General features: G+C 58.8%; 1 protein-coding gene across 6 annotated transcripts; it reads right to left on the bottom strand.

The window, feature by feature from the left end:
* Positions 217 to 16,023, bottom strand: CAMSAP3 (calmodulin regulated spectrin associated protein family member 3). 6 transcript variants are annotated; one of them, XM_021083911.1, is made up of 19 exons: positions 15,729 to 15,981; positions 9,163 to 9,416; positions 8,750 to 8,872; positions 8,573 to 8,668; positions 8,345 to 8,377; positions 7,386 to 7,433; positions 6,990 to 7,128; positions 6,260 to 6,399; positions 6,074 to 6,167; positions 5,940 to 5,994; positions 5,736 to 5,809; positions 5,371 to 5,440; positions 3,818 to 5,222; positions 2,347 to 2,486; positions 1,962 to 2,269; positions 1,507 to 1,606; positions 1,045 to 1,157; positions 849 to 967; positions 217 to 768 (listed from the first exon to the last, which is right to left on the bottom strand). In XM_021083911.1, exons 1-19 carry the CDS (start codon positions 15,874 to 15,876, stop codon positions 463 to 465), a joined length of 3,765 nt encoding a protein of 1,254 aa, XP_020939570.1. In that variant the 5' UTR covers positions 15,877 to 15,981; the 3' UTR covers positions 217 to 462. The 6 variants fall into 6 exon arrangements, 5 of the variants coding, with proteins under 5 accessions (XP_020939570.1, XP_020939567.1, XP_020939568.1 ...); XM_021083908.1 differs by having other exon boundaries at positions 3,818 to 5,273; XM_021083909.1 differs by lacking the exon at positions 8,345 to 8,377 and having other exon boundaries at positions 3,818 to 5,273.

Here is an 18,693-nt window from a genome sequence, read left to right on the forward strand (position 1 = left end):
AGCTGGAGAGCAGCCACGGGGCCCTGGCAGGGAAGTCATGCCGGACCTTTGCAGGAGCTGCGCCCGGGCCTCAAGAGGGCAGAGGAGAGGCTGGAGCAGGGTCAGGAGGGAACTGGAGGAAACAGCGAGTGTGGGAAACCCTCTGAGGCAGAGACGTTGTGGCGGGGAGGGGTGGGGAGTGCCCAGCCAGCCTCCAGGCCATGCCATCAGTCACACTCTCTTTAAATTACTTTATTCAAGAAGGTGGGGAGGACAGACAGGGGACTGAGCTGAGCCCTGAGTCCCTGAACCTCCCAGCTCAGCCCCCACAGCAGGACGGGACAAAAGTTAGGGGGTGGGGACTCCAGCCCCACCCAGACAAGGTTGGGGACGGACAGGACCCAGGAATACCAATAGACTGTCCTCCAGGAGGGTGGCGGCCGGAGCCCCCGGGGCCCGGCCTGCGGACCACCTGAGACAGGGCTATTTAGGGGTACTGCCCCCCTTCTTGGGAGTAGTGGGCTTCTTGCTCTGCCAGAGGTGTCCCTGGATGGTGAAGGCATCCACGCTCATGGACATGGTCTTGGCGGGGATCTGGGTAAAGCGCTTGCGGTCTGAGTTGTACTTGTAAATGCCCTCGACCATGGCGGGCGTGACCGTTCGGGGGCCATAGCCTGCCAGCCGAGACAGCTCCTCCGTCTCCCCAGACAGTGTGTACAGGGCTCGGAACTGGCAGCTTGAGTCTCGGAAGAGGATCAGGAAGTGGTTGGCCTTGCTCTTCTCGATCTCCTACCGGGTGGCAAAAGCAGTGAGCAGCCCAGCCAGGGCCCCCTGACCCACCAGCCCCCAGGCCCCCCACACGGGCCCACCTCAAGGATGCGGTTCTTCTGTGGCTCGTTCACCTTGCCCGCCAGGCAGCAGTGTGACAGGGCGTTGTGGATGATGAACTTGTTGGACTTGGCGCTGGGCTCCTTGTACAGCCGTGGACCTAGGGGGCAGGGCGGTCAGCAGGGAGAACCAGGAGACGGGCAGGGCCTGGCGCTTGCCACCCGAAGTCCCACCTACCTGTGTACTCGGGCACTGAGGCTGGGGAGGAGGCATTGCTGCCATTCTCCCATTCACGTTCACGACTACCAGGCAGGCGGCTTGGAGACATGAGGCCGGATGGAGATGGAGCCCTGGCAGGGGAAGGGGTGCAGTGGGCATGCGGTCACTGGGGGCCCAAGCTTCCCGACCAGTGCAGTGGGACCAGGGAAGAGCAAGCCCAGAACACTGCAGAGCGGGTCACGTCCAAGGACATCGTGTGTGCCCCTGAGCCCACGCAGTACCCTCTCCTAGCCCCCGGCACGGTGAACCCCAGCACAGAGAGGCCCGTCCTTGTATTCTGTCAAGTGTGCGTCCTTTGATCCATCTGGCGGCAGATACACACGCTGGTGCCCGTCACACTCCTAGGCTCGCTGTCCCTCACACACATACTCTGAAAGGCCACCTGGAACACAGGCGCCTGCCCACCCAGGCCAAACTCACCGAGACGTGGGCCTCTTCACGCCAAGGTTATTGGGGGCCTCGTTGGCCACGGTGGACAGTGACAGAGTGGACTGTGAGTAGATTTTGCTGAGCCGAGAGCCTGGGAGCAGAGGGTGTCAGTCAGGCCCCACTCGAAGCCCCTTCACCTCCACAAACACCCAAGGGGGCCTTACCTGGCCAGCTGGATAGGGAACGTGGGGTCGGACCCTCACCCTGTGCAGCCCCCCTGGCGGCTAACCTCCCCCCACCCCTGGGCGGGAGGGGGCTTTGTCTAGCAGCACCTCACCTCTTAGGCCGTAGAGAGACCTCTGGGCCAGCTCCACCCACACCCCTCACCCTGCTGCAGCCCCCACATCCTTCTGGAAGCCTTGACCCCTATGAGCCCACGTGCTGGCTGCACCCTGCAGCCCTGTGAATGTACCCCCTACCTCCCTACATTCCCCCAGGGGCCTCACCTAGCAGGCCACGGGCTGGGCTTCGCGCCAGGGCAGTGTCATCACAGCAACCAGAGCGCGGCCGGGGGGCCCTCCGACCTCCCCGGCCTGGCCCCCCACTCCCCGTGGCCCGGGGCCGCAGCACCTTGTCAAGGTCATCCATCAGCTTCAGCTGGGCCCGGCGTTCATACTCAAGCCGCGTGAACTCCCCCCGCCGGGGGCCCACCTCCTCCTCGGCTGGGGCTCGGGCAGCAGGGGCTGGGATCGCAGCTGGGGCCGCAGGAGCTGGTGGGGCTTGGGGGCTGGAGGCTGCCTCCTCCTGGGCCAGCCTGCAGATGAGGGGATTGAAGCAGTCAGGTCATGGGGTCGCCAGTGGCAGGGGTCCCTGGGCTGGGCACAGCCTTACCGTGCAGCCTCCTCCCTCCGCTGCTCCTTCTCCGCCTCCTGCCACTGTTTCCGCCGCCGTGCCTCCTCTGCCCGTCGCTGCTGCCGCTCCAGCAGGCTGGCCCGCTTTTGGGCCATCTCGTCCTCAGGCTTATCTTCATTCTGGGGGCAGGCACCAAATCCAGCTGGGTGTCCCTCCCCTGCTTCATTGGGGGTCTGATCTTCTGTTGACCCAACCTGCCAGCCACTCACCTGTCCTTGAATTTTTATAATTGGTCTGAAGACATTTAGTGGGCACCTGTTTGTGCACAGGCCCATACTGGCTTCTGGGCACACAAAGCAATCATTACCTCAGTATGGGTGAATAGCAGCAGAGGCTGTTATCAGTCTACACTGTGGAGGGGGACCTATCTAGCCTGGGGACACCAAGAGGAAGTAACCTTGGACGAGGAGGAGGAGAACTGAACTGAGGATGAGTGGTGAGAAGCGTGTTCTGGGTGGAAAGAACAGAAGGTACAAAGGCCCTGAGGCCAGAACAAGCCTAGCAGGTGTGGAGCAGCAGGGAGGCCAGTGTGGCTGGGATGCAGAGCTGGGGAGGATGGCACAGGATGAGGTCAGGGGCGAGCAGAAGGTTTTAAAGAGGGGAGCGACGAGGTCCCATTTACATTTTTGAAAAAAATCTTGCTGGCCAGGGACGGAGTTCCTATGGTGGTGCAGTGGAAACGAATCCGACTAGGAACCATGAGGTTGCGGGTTCGATCCCTGGCCTCGCTCAGTGGGTTAAGGATCTGGCGTTGTTGTAGGCTGTGGTGTAGGTCACAGATGCGGCTCAGATCTGGCATTGCTGTGGCTGGGGCGTAGGCCGGCAGCTGTAGCTCCGATTCAGCCCCTAGCCTGGGAACCTCCATGTACCTCAGGTGCAGCCCTAAAAAGACCAAAAAAAAAAAAAAAAGAAAAGAAAAGAAAAGAAAATGGCCAGGGACTGATATGTGGAGACCAATTAGGATGTGACTGCAGGTGTCCAGGTTAGAGGTGGTGGCCCAGGATGGGGATGCCAAGAGGAATAATGCCAAGACATGGAAGTGTCAGGAAGGGAAACTGGTAGGGAGATGCTGTCGGGGGCTGGGGGGGAGGGAGAGCAGGAGAAAGGAGACCCCTTGGAGGACCCTAGCCCCATTTGACCATATACCCAGTCCTGTCCATCTGTCCGTCACCTCCCCCATCCATCTATGTGCCTATCCCTGTCCATCTATCTACCCACCCCACCTATGTGTCCACCTGGCCACATACACCTTGTCCGTCTGCCCACTTGCAGCTGGCTAACCATCTACCTTGTCCCCTTACCAGCTCCGTCTGTCTGTCCATCCTTTGGGAAAGTCCTATCCATGTGCCCACCTGTCCGCCTGCTGGTCTATCCATCCACCCACCCTTTTCCCCCCTCCCTGACCATCTATCCATCCACCTGCCTCCCCACCTACTCAGGTGACTCTCACCTTATAGAAGAACCCCAGCCCGGCCCGGGGCTCTCCCTCTGAAGATGCCTCTTCTTCTAAGGAATCCTCAGCACCAGGGGGGCTTCCGTCCCCCTCATCCTCAGCCGTGGGCTCTCCCAGGCTGCCCAGCGGGATCTCGATGAGGCCAGGCCGGGCTGCTGGCTCCTCGGGAGATGGCCCCTCCGCCAGGAGGATGGAGGAGCGCGTCTGCACAGGCACCTGGCTTGGCGAGAACTTGCGCAGGTGGGGGAGGCTGTCCACATCGTGGGGAGGCGTGAGCACCCTCGTCAGGGGTGCCAGCCGCAGCTCTGCTGGCCGTGCATGTTTCGGGCTGCGGGGTGTTGGGCTGGGGCCAGGCCCAGGGCTGCGCCGGGCAGCTGGGGCACGCCGGGCAGGGCTGGGGGATGCAGCTTTGGGGCCCGTCGTGGGACCAGGAATGACCCAGGCAGCAGGAGGAGGGGCAGGCCCAGAGGCCTCGGGCGGGGCCAGGAGCCGCTGCTGCTGGTCCGTGAGCCTCTGCATGTCCCGTTGCAGCGAGTTTAGCGCTGCGCTCAGCTTGCTGACCGCCCGGTTATAGTCCCCCAGCCCCTCGGGGGGCACTGGGCCCAGTTCTGGAGAGAAGGTCACAGCCTTTGGCCGTGGGGACGGCTCACCCTGGCCCTCACCTGCCGGCCGCTCCCCACCAGGGGCCAGGCCCGGCTCTGCCTCCGCTTCCCCACCAGCCTCCCGTGGCTGCACCTGCAGGAAAGCGCTCTTGCCCAGCCGCTGGCGATGCTTGGCAAAGATGGCCTCTATCCGTCGCTTCTGAGCCTCTATGGCCCGGCGTTTCTCCTCTAGCCGGGCTCCGAGCTCGCTCATCTCTGAGCTCAGGGCCTCCGGTGCCACAGGGGTGGCCATGGGGGACCCTGCCTCAGCCTCGGCCTTCACCAGCTGCTTCTTGCGTTCAGCAAAGCTGGTCATCTTCACTTCAGAGTTGCTGGCTGCCGGGGACGAAGCTGCGGCCTTGGGGGAGCCCTCGGTCAGAGCTGGCGGTTTTGATACCTCCCCCACCAAGCAGGGAGACGGTTTCAAGGGACCCTCGGGGTGGGGCAGGTAGGCAGGTGCTTTGGTGGGCCCGTCGGGCAGTGGTTTTGAGGCCCCCTCGGGTGGATAGGGGGAAGCCAGCGGCAGTTTGGAGGACCCCTCAGGGGAGTGGAGGTAGAAGCTGCCGTCGGCAGCCCCATCCGGGAGCAGCCGGGGCTCGGCACTGTGGATGATCTGCAGGGCCTCCTCGATGGTGGGCAGGTCGCCGGTCTCTGGGGGCGGCTGGGCGGGGGTCCGGGCTGGCACGGAGCGCGGAGGACCCAGGCTGTCTGAACTGACGGAGCGGAGGAGGACTGGGTCTCCCATGACAACATCCACGTCGCTGTCCAGGCCAAAGGGGGTGCTGAACGACACGGCCTGGGAAAGGGGACGGCTGGGCGGCCGGAGGGAGGGGTCAGCCCCTGGGACAAGCCCGAGCCCTACCCTAGCCCCATCTGTCCCACTGCCTGGGCCCTCGTGGATACACTCACCTAAGCTGACGGTTCCAGGCTTTGCCAAGGGCCTCCATGTGGGACATGGACGGGGAGGACTTCAGAGAGCCTGTGGAGGGGCAGGGAGTGCTCATTATGGAGTCACTGGGGACCCTGAGTGGGGTCAGCCACAGGATGTCAAAGGATGAGTCACTGATGGGTCATTGTGTGGATGGATAGCTGGGGGCCATGTGGTGCCACTAGGGGGTCCTGTTGAGCCATGGGGGAGGTCACTGGGGGGGTCAATCAGGGTCACTGGGAGTCATTCAGGTGCCAGAGGAACCCAATGGAGCAGTCACATGGGACAACATGGGGCAGTCTTTGGGTGGGGGATCTCCAGTGACAAGCCAGCCCCCTGCCCTCACCTGTGGATCCACGGAGTGGGGACTGGGGGCCACCGGGTGACAGGAGTGGATGGCGGAAGCTGAAGACAGGGGAACTGCCAAGAGATGCGTGTCAGCCGAGGGGCCCCCTCCCCGCTCCCGGGAGTGGAGCATCCCCCTGCCCCATCCCAGCAGGAGGAGGGCCTATCATGGCCATGGAGTCTTAACCCAGCAGGGGAACCATACCTGCTGCCGCTGTTGTTCTGAGGGGGAGAGGCCTCTGTGGCCCGGGGGGAGGCGGCTGCAGCACAGAGGAGAGGGTAAGGCAGGGCCTGGCCTCCCCACCCGCCCTCCACCCCAGACGCAAGGCCAGGCCTCACCATGACCATCAGGCAGATCCTTGACCTGTACGAAGTCAGGCTTCAGCACCTCAAAGCACATGAACAACTCAGCTAGCAGCACCATCAGGTTGACCTGGAGGCGGAAGACAGGGTCGGCCAATGGGACCCACGGCCCTGGACCCATAGCCCTGGACACCTGCCCACAAGGCCCCAAGATGGCGCTACCTTGAGGGGCGGTGGGACATAGAGCAGGTCCTCAAGAGACAGCGGGCAGCCACGAGGAAGGCGAGAGGCGCAGAAATCCTGCACCAGCTGGAGGTTGTACAGGCTGTCCGCCACAGACATGGGGTCCTTGAGGCACACCTCTGTAGGGACAGGATGTCTGGGTCCCTGTCTCTAAGGCAAGGAGGGCGAGGCCCCAGGAAAGCAGGGGGCCTCCTATGACCCAGGCTTGGCCCCATTCACAAGGGGTACCTGTGGAAGGCTATTCCTCAGGCCTTTGCTTTGGCTGTTCCTACCACCTGGAGAGCTTGGTCCCCCCCAAACTCAACTCAAAAAGCTTTTCCTGACCACCCAGTGCTCTGCAGAGCACTGAACCTCCAGAACATTCTTCTAGATGAACTTCCTGTCTTTCTCTCCCAACTAGGATGTGAGCCGCCCAAGGTCAGGCGTGTGTCTGTACAATATTCTGCCTGGATCTCTGATGCCTAAAAACAGGGTCTGGCACACAGCTTGCACTCTATTGATATATGCTGTGGGAATGAACTGTATGAACCGCAGAGCAGTTCAGTCACTTGTACGAGATCACACAGCTGATTAGGGGAAGAGAGGTTCAAACCCAGGTCTCCCAATTCTGGCAGCTGCACTCATAATCTCTGCACTACTCCAGGGACAGATGCCAACACCAGGTGCCAGGCTCCCAAAAACAGGGTCTGGCTCAGGCCCATTCACTCACCTTCGAGTCGCAAGAGCTGAGGACAATAGCAGTGGATGGTGGCAGCCAGCGCGGCCCCACTTGCCAGGTCCTGGAGGCTGGTCACGGTCGGAAAGCAGGGGGCGCGTCGGGCCACGGCGCGGTCCTTGCGATAGCGGATCTGTGGGTGGGAGCCAGGTCAGGTCAGAGGTCAGGCTGGCCCCCAAGTCAGCAGTCATGCAGGCTGGGCGGGGAGGCCTAGGGGTTCCGCCACGACGGGGGCGTGAAGCCAAGGGTCCCAGAGCCAGAGTGGGGGGCCAGCCTGGAGCAGGGGAAGGGCAGCAGCAAGAGGCAGAGGAGGTGTCTGCGAGCAGCCAGGCCAGCAGCGGGGGGCTGGGGGCAGGGACTCCTGGGACCCTGGGGCGGGGGATACGTTACCATGGGGGGTTTGCTCCCCGACTCCTTCAAACAGAAGGCAATTGCGTGCTGGGGGGGGAGAGGAGCAGCCGTCAGCGGGGCGGGAGGGGTGCTGACTTGCTGGGCCCCCAAGCACACCTCTGGGGGGGGTTGGGGGAGACAGCCCTGATCCCTGTCCTGAGCCCTGGCTGTCCAGCTCCCTGATGGTGCTCTGGCCGGCTTTGGGGACCCCAGCTCCTCCCAGCCCGGAGGGACCCCACGGAGCAGCCTCTCATGCAAGGAACCCTCTTCCCTCACCCCCAAAAGACCCAGGCTTCAGCTGGGGGAGGGGATGCAAGGGAAGCAGGTAGGCAGGAGAGGAACCCCCAACCCAGGCCCTAGGGTGGGGGGGAAGGAGGCCCTGAAGTGAGCAAAGGCAAGGACTTTAGCCCAAAGCCTCCCCTGCCCCCCTCCCCACCCCCCGCAGGGGTCACTTTTCCCCTTGTGGCACTTCAAGGAGGGACACCCCACTGCCCCCAAAGCTGGGAGCAGGGAGCTGTCCTTAGGGAAGCTGGAATCTCAGGAAAGTTCTTCTACCCTCTTTTGGGTTGGAGGATCTTCCTCTTGGCTAGAGGAGTCATCTCCAGGTGCCCTGCCTGTTGGGGTCAGGATCCATGTGTCTGATGGGCTGCGGTCTCCCATCTCAGCTCAGGCGGCCAAGCCCAGGGAGCTCCGCCCTCTTGGCTGATGGGGGGGGGGGGGTTCATCCCCAGCAGGAAAAAATTCTGCCCTCTCAATTAGCCGCAGAGATTCTCCCCTTCCCTGGGTTCCAAGGGGTTTCCCTCTGTTCCTCCCCCTCCCTCCCGGGGCTGGGGTCCCACTTCCTTTGCTCATATCTGGGGGGAGATCGGAGAGGGAGCAGGACAGGCAGGCAGACACAGACACACGGACAGAGCGACAAGCGGGGCAGGCAGACGGGGCAGAGAGACAGCCCCACTTACAGGAACCAGCTTCCAGTACCAGCGTGTGGGGCACTGATGCCAGAGAGGCAGAGAGGGAAGTGGCAGGAGCAGGCACAGGAGGGAGGGGAGAGGGCAGAGAAAGAGAGAGAGTCACCTCCAGCCCTCCCCCCACCAGTGCAGGAATGGCCTTGAGGCACAGCCCTGCCCTGTCCACCCAACCCTCGAGGGTCCGCCCTTCTTTCAATCCATCCATCACCCCAGCCTCACCGAAGGTTGCGCTGGGGCCACCCCATCTGCAGGGGCCGCAGGAGATGCTCTCTGGGCAGCTTCTTGCTCCGTCTTCTCCTGCAGCCGCCGGATGGTCTGGGGAGTAGGGAGGGGTCAGTCCTCTGGTCACTGGGTGATCCTGGCCCTCCAGCCCATCTTGACCCAACCCCCACCTACCGTGTCCACCCAGAAAAGGAGCTTGTGCTCCAAGCTGGCCAGGGCCAAGGGACCAGGCAGTGTCTTTGTCCACTCGAAGGCGAATGCAACCATGAGGGCATCAATGACAGCTAAATGGGCTCCCTGTGGGGGCAGAGGCTGAAGGGTGAGACTAGAGCCGGGGTTGAAGGCTCCCCTCAGCCTTCCAGGGAGAAGAAAGAGGAAGACCCTGGAGGTGGGAGGGGATCGAAGGGGGAGGGGCTTGGGAGGCGGGCCTGGCTTTGAGGTCACAAACTAGGCCTCAGGATCCAGGATCCAGGATCCGGTGGGACATGCCCTCGGTGGCGGGGGGCGCTAGAGTAGCAAAAGGCGCCAGGCCTGGTAGGAGGAGCCAACCGGTGGGCGGGGCCTAAAGGGGCGGGGGCGGGGCCTACCATGAGGATGGGCTGGTGCCTCAGGTCGGCTTCCTGGACTGGGCGCTCGGGCAGTGCAGGTACCGTGCCCCTCCGCGCAAGCAGGGCCAGTAGCGCAGAGGGGCTCGGGGGCGTCTCGAGCTGCGGCAGGGCCTGGCGCCAGGCCCGGCAGTAGAGCTCAGCCGAAAGCAGCAGCCGCGTCACCGGGGGCTTCACATGCTCCTGCGCATACTGGTCAGTGTAGAAGGGCTCCCACAGCTCCGAGGGCACATGCTCTGCGGGGCGAGGGGCGCAACGGGGGAGAATGGCGGGTCAGAGCCACCGGGCACTGGCCCCCATACATGCAATTACATGACCCCAATTAAGGGAGGTGGGGGATCTGGACCAGGGAGGATGACACTAGGACGAGAGTAAGGGATCTGGGCTGAGACGGGAGGCGCAGGTGTGGGGGATTTTGCCAGAGGAAAAGGTGACAGCTTCTAGGCAGAGGGGTCTGCATACAAAGGCAGGGAGGTGGGAGAGAGCACAGTGCCTCCGGGAGATGGCGGGCTCTCCGACGTGGAGGGGAGGTGGCCCGGAAGCCAGATGGGCGGGGTCTTGTAGACACGCCCCTCTCGCCCTCACCTAAGGACTACAGCAGTAACGTCATTACTTAACTGATATCACTTAATCCTGCTCCCTGGGTGCTCCACCCCATCCCAGTGGACTCCCTTTGCCTTACAGCAGCCCTAGGAAGAAGCAGCCGAGACACGAGTGGTCACTTGGCTTTACAGATGAGGAAACCTCAAGAAGGCCACACAGCTCTTCAAAGTGGGAGGCAAACCCAGTCCTTAGACCCTACACCCTCTCAGAGCTGATGGAGGCTGGGGTGGGATGAGCTGCGGTTCGCGAGCTGGCAGGCAGGGCATGGAATGGGAAGGGGGGACAAGGTGCAGACACTTTGATTTGCGGCTGGTGAGTGGCCCGAACTTGGTGACTGAAGTGGGGGGAGAGGCACCCACGGCCCCATGGGGAATGAGGGGGGAGATGGGGGAAAGAGAGTGGTGGCTGAGATGGGGGTACAGGAAGGGCTGGGGCTCAGAGGCAAACACAAAAACCCTTAAAGAAAGGAGCTGGGAAGGAAGAGGCTTGAGGAAACCCCATATGGAGGTGGCAGAGGCCCAAGCAAGGAGGACCCAAGGGTGGAGAGGAGAAAGATCAAAAGGAGTCGCCAGGAAGATCTAGGAGGTAGAGGAGGTGACCCAGGCCAGTATGGGAGGGTCCTTTCTCATGGGTCTTCCGGGGGACCCCAACTCTTATCCCGATTAGAGCTGCTGCTTTGTATACTGGGGTTCGGTGTGTGTTTGAAAGAATGGGGTGGAGGCAGGATTCTACTGCTTACAAACATTTGAACGTGACGTTCCAGGCTTTCCCCAGGTGCCAGCCTTCACAGCAATGTTCCCCAGAGGCCCCTGCCCTCACCTACCGGGACCCAGGTATCCTTGCCTCCAGCCCTCCCCACCCCCACTCTTCCCCCAACCCGGAGAAAGTCACGTTTGACCTTCCTACGTAACACCAACCCCTGAGCCAAGCTGGGCTGTCTCTCTCTGCCCCTCTCAGCTCAGCTCCTGGAAAGAAAGAGCTCTCCAGACCTGGAGATGATTGTATTAAGTGAAATCAGTCAGACAGAGAAAGACAAATATCCTATGACATCACTTCTATGTGGAATCTAAAAAGATGATACAAATGAACTTATTAACAAAACAGAAATAGACCCACAGACATAGAAGACAAACTTCCCGTCACCGAAGGGGGTGGGGGAGGGGCGGATAAATTAGGAGGTTTGAGATTAACACATAGACGCCACTATATATAAAATAAAATAGGTAATCAACAAGGACCTATTGCATAGCACCGGCCAGTAAACTCTATATCTTGTAATAACGTATAAGGGAAAGAATCTGAAAAAAGAATACATATAAATATATATATGAAAGAATACATATAAAATTGAATCAATTTGCTACATGCATTTGAAACTAACACAACACTGTAAATTAACTATACATCAATAAAATTTTAAAAAAGAAGAGGTTAAAAAAAATAATATTAATTAAAAAAAGAAGAGTCCTCCTGGTTCCCTTTCCTGCCACCATACCCCCACCCCAACCTCCCAGATCTGCCCCTGCCCTCCTTGCTCCCGGCCTCCCCAAGGCCAGCAGTGGCCTTCCAATGCCCACTATCTCTCCTGGGCTCTCTGCCGAGCACCTCCTTCTTCCTGAAGCCTTCCTCCCCACTGGCATCTCCCAGCATCAGTTTTTTTCTCCCTCTCCCACCACTCAAACCATGCTAGCTCCCCCCACCCGATGCTGGGCTCCAGGCAGCTGTGTCTCCAGCTGCCTTTATGGACCTGCCTCCCCACCCCCACACCCACCTCACACTAGGATGGCTCCTATGGCCCTCTGAGCTCTGCCACCTGCTGCAGCCCAGGCTTGCCCATAAACCTCAGCATCTTACACCAAACCTGCTCCTGCTCTCTGTGTCCATCTCAGTGAGAGATCACCATCCCTCCCTCTCTCTGGCTCCAAAATCCAATGAGTCATTTGGTTTGAACTCCTTGCATTCCCTGGACCCAGACCCTCCTCCTCTCTCCAGCCTCAGCAAAATGAAACAAGTTTCTTTCCTGCAGGACTTGTCAGGGCCTTGAAGATGACAACTTGAGCTAGAGCTACAGATAGCCAATGTTTACCAGGTATCTGCTTTGTACCAGTGTGTCTCCACCCTGGCACACTTGGCATATGGGGCTGGATAATTTTGTGTTCAGTGGAACTGGGGGTGTAGGGAATCGGGTGTGTGGGGAGTGCTGTCTTGTGCGCTGTAAGACTTTTTTTTTTTTTTTTTTGTCTTTTTGCCATTTCTTGGGCTGCTCCTGCGGCATATGGAGGTTCCCGGGCTAAGGGTCGAAACGGAGCTGTAGCTGCCAGCCTTCGCCAGAGCCACAGCAACGCAGGATCTGAGCCGCGTCTGCGACCTACACCACAGCTCACGGCAATGCAAGAACCATGACCCACCGAGCAAGGGCAGAGACCGAACCCGCAACCTCATGGTTCCTAGTCGGATTCGTTAACCACTGCGCCACGATGGGAACTCCTGTAAGATGTTTAACAGAATCCTTGGTCTGTCCTCACTAGATGCCAGGAGCTTCCTCCTCTCAAGTAGCCACAACCAAAAATGTATCAAGACACTACCAAATGTCCCCTAAGCGACAAACACGTCCTTGGTTGATACCCACTACTCTATACTATAAAATGTTTATCGAGCAGTTACAGTAGAGCAGCAGTGTTGGACAGAAATATAATGCGAGCCACAAAGGTAGTTTAAAATTTTCTAGAAGCCACGTTAAAGTAGCAACAAGTGACATTACTTTAGAAATACATTTAACCCAATAAACATCCAAAGTATTATCATTCCAACATGTCATCATTAAATATCTAATGAAATATTTCACATTCTTTGTTGTGTACCAAATCTTCTTTTAGTATCATTTTTTTTTTTTTTTTTGCTTTTTAGGGCCACACCCGCAGCATATGGAGATCCCCAGGCTAGGGGTTGAATCGGAGCTACAGCTGCCGCCCTACGCCAGAGCCACAGCAACGCCACATCCAAGCTGCATCTGCATCTGCGACCTACACCACAGCTCACGGCAACGCTGGATCCTTTAACCCACTGAGCAAGGCCAGGGATTGAACCTGCAACCTCATGGTTCCTAGTCAGATTTGTTAACCACTGAGCCACGACGGGAACTCCTGAGATTTATTCTTATCCATTGTACAGATGGCAAAATCAAGGCCCAGAGAGCTAAGATGACTACATCACACAGCTAGTCAAGGGCAGAGCCAATGGGACCCTAGTTTCCTATGCATCACACAGAGGGTTCTGGAGGCCAGAGGGACGACATCTGGTCGTTTCCCCAACTTGTATCAAGATGGCATCCTTCCTAATCTTATCTCTAAGCTAGAGCTCTGCTGGAGCAGAGGAGCAGAGCCCAGTCGCCTGCATTCCTGCCCAGCCTCCTCACACTTGTGCCCCTGGGCCACCAGAACTATCCCTTCCCCCAGCCGCTATTCCCCCTGGGCGACTGAATATCTCAGTCCCCAGACACCTTCCCTGGCTCCCGGGGCCCTCAGATCCCCACCCAAGGCCTGAGAGACCCTCCTCAAATCTTACCAGCCTCCTCCCCGGCCACCATCGGGACCTGCACACTTTTCTTGTAGAATTCCCTGTTGATCCATAACCCAGGCCTCTGCACACGGGGTGTCCTCCCTCTGGCAAACTCCTACACACCCTGCAAGGTTCAAATGCTCCCTTCTCTTAGGAGCTTTCCCATCTCCTCCCCTCCCTAGAAGACTTCAGGGATTTCCTCCCCTGGCCCACTGCACGCCTCTCCATCACAGACTTTATCACTCTGAGCAGCAGTGATCTGGTTTCAAGTCCCATCCCCCTCTCTCCGGAGTCCATCTCAGTTGTCTCTTTCCAGGGCCCAGCACTGGCCTGGCACCCAAGAGGCATCAGTAAAGAGTCCCAGAGTTTGCGAATCAAGCAGAACTGAGCCCCCCACTTCCCTCTCAGAGCCTGGTGTCCCAGCTCTTCCAGTCCCTGTTTGGAGAAGGTGGGTAGGTGGAGGGGGGGTGGAGATTGAATTTGCCCCTCAGGGAGGATGTCACACAACATAGGGAGCTGGGTCAGTGAGAATAGAACTGGGTGAGTCAGGGCATCTCCCCAGAGACCTGACTTTTCTTTCTGCAAAATGGAATTTCTGTTCTGTCCTCTGGCCAGATGATGAATAATTTTTTTTTTTTTTTTGCCTTTTTCTAGGGCGCTCCCGCAGCATATGGAGGTTCCCAAGCTAGGGGTCTAATAGGAGCTGTAGCCGCCGACCTACGCCAAAGCCACAGCAACACGGGATCTGAGCTGATTCTGCAACCTACACCACAGCTCACGGCAACACCGGATCCTTAACCCACTGAGCAAGGCAAGGGATCGAACCTGCAACCTCATGGTTCCTAGTCGGATTCGTTAATCACTGTGCCATGATGGGAACTCCAAATAATAATATTAATAAAAATACCACCGGTCACAGTGGCAGCAAAAGTGATATCCACTGAACACATACTGTGTGCCAGACACAGTGCCAAGAATTCTACAGTGAGAAACCTTGTGAGGAAGATACTGGGACCCCAATCACCCCAGCACCACCCTGGCACTTGGCGGGTGCCCCACAGACATTTGTGAAATGGATAAATAAGTGAATGAATGCTCTTTTTTTTTTTGGCTTTGATGTGCAGTGGCTTGATATGGGATCTCAATTCCCAGACCAGGTTTTGAACCCCGGTCACAGCAGTGAAAGAGCCCAATCCTAACCTCTAGATCACCAGGGAACTGCCACCAATGAATGCCGTCTTTAACAGGAGTAAAGGGTACACTTAGAGAAGTGGGATAGTTCATCCATATTCTAGTGGAACATAGGACTCAGATCCAACTCTGATTCCCAAAGTTGAGTTCTTAGTGGCCTCATAATGTGGGACATGAGGGGCTAAGGTAGATCTGGGTGTCTCCCCGCCCGCCCCCCTCTTCCTCAAGCAGATTCTTGGGGGGTAGGTGGGCCCTGCGTGGGAGGATGCAGGGAAAGACACTGGGAGAAAAGGACAGGCTTGGGCAGAACCAGGAGACGGACACCTGTCACCAAGACCCACACCCAGAACAGGTTGATCTGGGAAGGCCACTGAAGGGGGGATGGGCTGTGCCCAGCTGGTGCCAAGACCAGTGGGCAGGACCAGTGGGAGGCAGGGCGTCCCCCCAGAAGGCCCAGACCTTAATTAACTCATCTTCCCCAGGGCCAGGCCCTGGTTGCCCAGCACTGGCACGGGGCCATGACTGAGCCTGCCCAGGGCCTCAAATCCTAGGGACCCACCCGCATCCCGCCGCCGTGGGGCGGCTGGAGTTCTTCACACATGTGGGCCTGGGGGAGGAAGTGGGAGAAGGCCCTACACCTGGGCCCCCACCCGCGGCGATCCTGGATTAGCCATTTCGCATCTGCTGGGCTCGCCCGCCTCTTAGGCAAAATGGGGCAATAAGTCACAGTTGCCAGCCGCCGACCGGGAACAGGGAGGCGAAAGAGGGGGTTCCCGGGGCTCTCCTAGCCGCCCGCAGCGCAGCCAGGGCCGACTCCGGGTGTGTGTCCGGGCCGGACGGGGGCGGGGGTCCTCGCGGGCGCGTGATGTGAGTGTGTAAAGGGGGGAAGGGCGTGCCAAGCCAGGCCCGCGCCGGGAGACACCACTCGGCCTGCAGCCCCCTGCCCAGCTCACCTGGGGGTCAGGACGCCCGGGTCCCGGCGAGGAGCTGGGCCGCCGGCCCCACCCCCACCCTGCTCCCGCAGCCGGGCGGGCAAAGTCCATGGCCCCGGCGGAGCAGGAAGCCCAGAGGCCCGGCGCAGAGGGGCCCGGGCCCGAGACCCCCGGCAGCCGGCGCTATTGTTCCCACGGCCCCGGCCTCTCCGGCGCGGCGCCCCGCCCCCCGCACCTGCCGTCCCCCCTCCCCCGGCCGGGTACCTGCGCCCCCGAACGCGGCCCGCAGCACCCACGCCAGGCTGGCCGCCGCCTTGGCCCGCGAGAAATCGTACTGGTCCAGCGACTTGATCTCGGGCACCAGGAAGGTCCTCCGCAGCGGCCCGGGCCCGGGGGGCGCCGCCTCCACCATGGCGGCGTCGGGGCTGCGGGCGCCGGTTCCGCGCTCGCTTGGACTGGGCTGCGCCGCGCTCGCACCGGGGCCGGGCCCGCCGCCGCCGCCGCCACCACCACAGCTGCCGCCGGGGCCGCAGCCGAGCCAGGTGCGGCCGCTCGCGCTCACGACGCTGCGTCGGCCCCGCCCCGGGGCGGAGCCCAGGTGCGCCCCGCCCCCGGCCCTGGCCCGGGACCCTGTCCCCTCGCCTCGACCAGCCCCTCGCCGCAGGGTGGGGCGGGCCCAGACTGCGGTGGTGGCGGGGGAGGCTGCAGAGGAGTGTGTGTGCGCGGCGCGCACTGTGTGTGCGCGCTCACTGGGGAGGATGAGCGATCCTCTGTTTGCGGGTGTGTGTGCCTGCCCAAGTGTATTTCCTTAGACGTGAGTGTGAACTTGTCATTCCTGGCCTGGAGGCAGCCTATGCATGGGTGCACCTGTTTCTCATTGTCTTGTGAAGGTGCAAGAATGTGTGTCCGTATTCGTATCAGTGGGTGTGAATCTGGTCGTGTTTGGGTGGTGAACCAGTATATTTGAGGAGGTCTGCATGTGTCCTTGTTTTTCATGCGTGTTGTGTGTGCAAGGACCTGTATTATGTGCTGAGAACATATGAGTGGTGTGTGTGTGCGTGTCTGTGTTTTGTCAGTGCATTATTTGTGTGCATCTAAATGTGCTTGTGTTTTGTGTCAGCCTGATTAATGTCTACGGAGTATGTGAAAAAAACTGAGTGTGTGTGTTCGTGCCAGAGCATGTGAATGGCTGTTACTGGATATTTTGTAAATGTGTGTGCATTTGTGGTATCAACAGAATTTGTTGGGAGCAGGGTTCTAGTTGTGTGTAGGTGGAGATGATGTGTTTGTGTCCATGGGCATTTGTCTATGAGATATGAGTGTAGTTGTGTGCACATGAGTGTGTGTACATGGGGAGCAACTGCATAATGTGTTTTGTGCATATGTGTGCATTTTGAGTGTATTTGTGGGTGACTGCATTTGGGTTCATGATGTGAGCCCAGGTGATGGGGTGTGCAAACCATGGAAATGAGGACAATTGTGTAAGAATGTCCATTTCTGGATGCATTTGAGTGGGCAAGTGTGCATATTTCTCTAGAAACTGCACATTTGTGAGAGTAAATCTGTTAGTGTGGTATGAGCCTGATTATATATGTTGGTGTAAAGGGGTGTTTGTGTGTGAATATATTTGGGTGTGTGTGAACCCAGGTATTTGTGTATGTGATGCAATTGTGTAGCTGTCACTGGGTATATTTGTAGATGTCTGAGCCCCTATTTGTGGATATTTGTTTAATATTCACTTGAGTGTTCCATGGGGGTTTTCCATCAAGACCTCTGCTGTGTGCCTCTTTATGTGAATCTGGGAAATACAAATGTTTGTGCTTGTGAGTGTTAGGTCTTCATAGGCCCATATGTCTAGACGTGTGTATCTGAGTGTGGTTTCATGTGTACAATAGGTGTCTGTGTGTGTTTGGGTTTGTATGTTATCTGTTTATGTGAGTGTTGACATGTATCGCTGAGTGTATTGAAGGTATTTGTGTGTGAAGCTGGTGTGGATTTGTGGATATTTGCATGGATCTGTATGTGAGCATGAGTGTGATAAGATGCACAAGTGTGAATGTGTGTATGTGGTTTCTGAATGTAAACTGAGTACCCGAGAGTATCTCTTTATGTGTAAGTGCACTTGTAGATGCCTGGTTGTGAACATCCAGCTGTAGTATGTATGTGGATGTGTCTGTGTAAGTGGTTGTGTTTTGAATGGCTTGTGGGTGTGGAAGGGTTAGTATCTGTGTGCATCTAGATGCACTTGTGTGTCATATGTATGTGAGACCAGGTGGGTGAATTCCATGTAAGGGAACATAGGTAAGTTTGCATTTATAACTGCAAAGGGGATTTCAATCTACACACACACAGAGAACAGTGTTCTCTTGACTATATAAAATTATGAGATGACAAAGCACTAGCAAGTCAGATTCCTGAGCCCACCCCCACCCCCCATGGTGGTCCCAAGACTGTGTCCTTTGTAGACATTCGCCATCCTCCCTTAACATACACTGCGTGTTTGAGGTGTGGGTCTCATGGTCCAGGTGGTGTGCAGGGCAGGGGGTGGGTTGCCAGAGGGAGGGGAGCTGGGGCGTGGGCCCTCCTGTCTGGATGTGCCCGTGCAGGAGTGGGTGTGGGCGCACGCACGCACAAAGGGGCCAGTGTGGATGTGTCTGAGCGCACGTGGGGATGTGTGTGGTGCACGTGCCTCAGCCCGGGTCCCAGTCCCCCTGAAAGACCCAGACAAGTCCTTTCTGCCCCCGCCCCGGCCCGAGTTTCCGTTTTCCCCATCCTGCGGCATCCATTTGGGGACCTGGGAGGCGACCTGGCGGGGCGGGGGCCGGGGGGGCGTGCCTTGGTGCCCTGCCCCTCCTGGAAGTGTGGCTTGTCCTGCTGGCGCACCCGTGTGTTTGCTTTTCCTGGGAGGGTTCTCCTGACCTCTGTGGACCCCAAGGACAAACAGGGATGAAGGCAGCGCCTGCCGCTTGTTGGCATATTCCCTGTGGACGTAAGGTAACCGTGCAGGGCAAAGGTTTCCCGCCTTGGGGGCGCCCCGCAGGCCCTCAGCTGTCCTGAGATGGGGGCTTCCGGCTGTGTTAGAGCAAGAGCCAGGGGCCTCCGGGAGCCCAGCCCCCACACCGGGCGGACTGGAATGCCTGGCTGGGCTGGACCGCCCCACCCACGCCTGCTGGAATCGAGGTCCCACCTGCCCCCGGGGGCCTGTTCCTGGGGCCTAGGCAGCCACAGA

Source organism: Sus scrofa, chromosome 2 (genome assembly GCF_000003025.6).
Source record: "Sus scrofa isolate TJ Tabasco breed Duroc chromosome 2, Sscrofa11.1, whole genome shotgun sequence".
Classification (NCBI taxonomy): Eukaryota; Metazoa; Chordata; class Mammalia; order Artiodactyla; family Suidae; genus Sus; species Sus scrofa.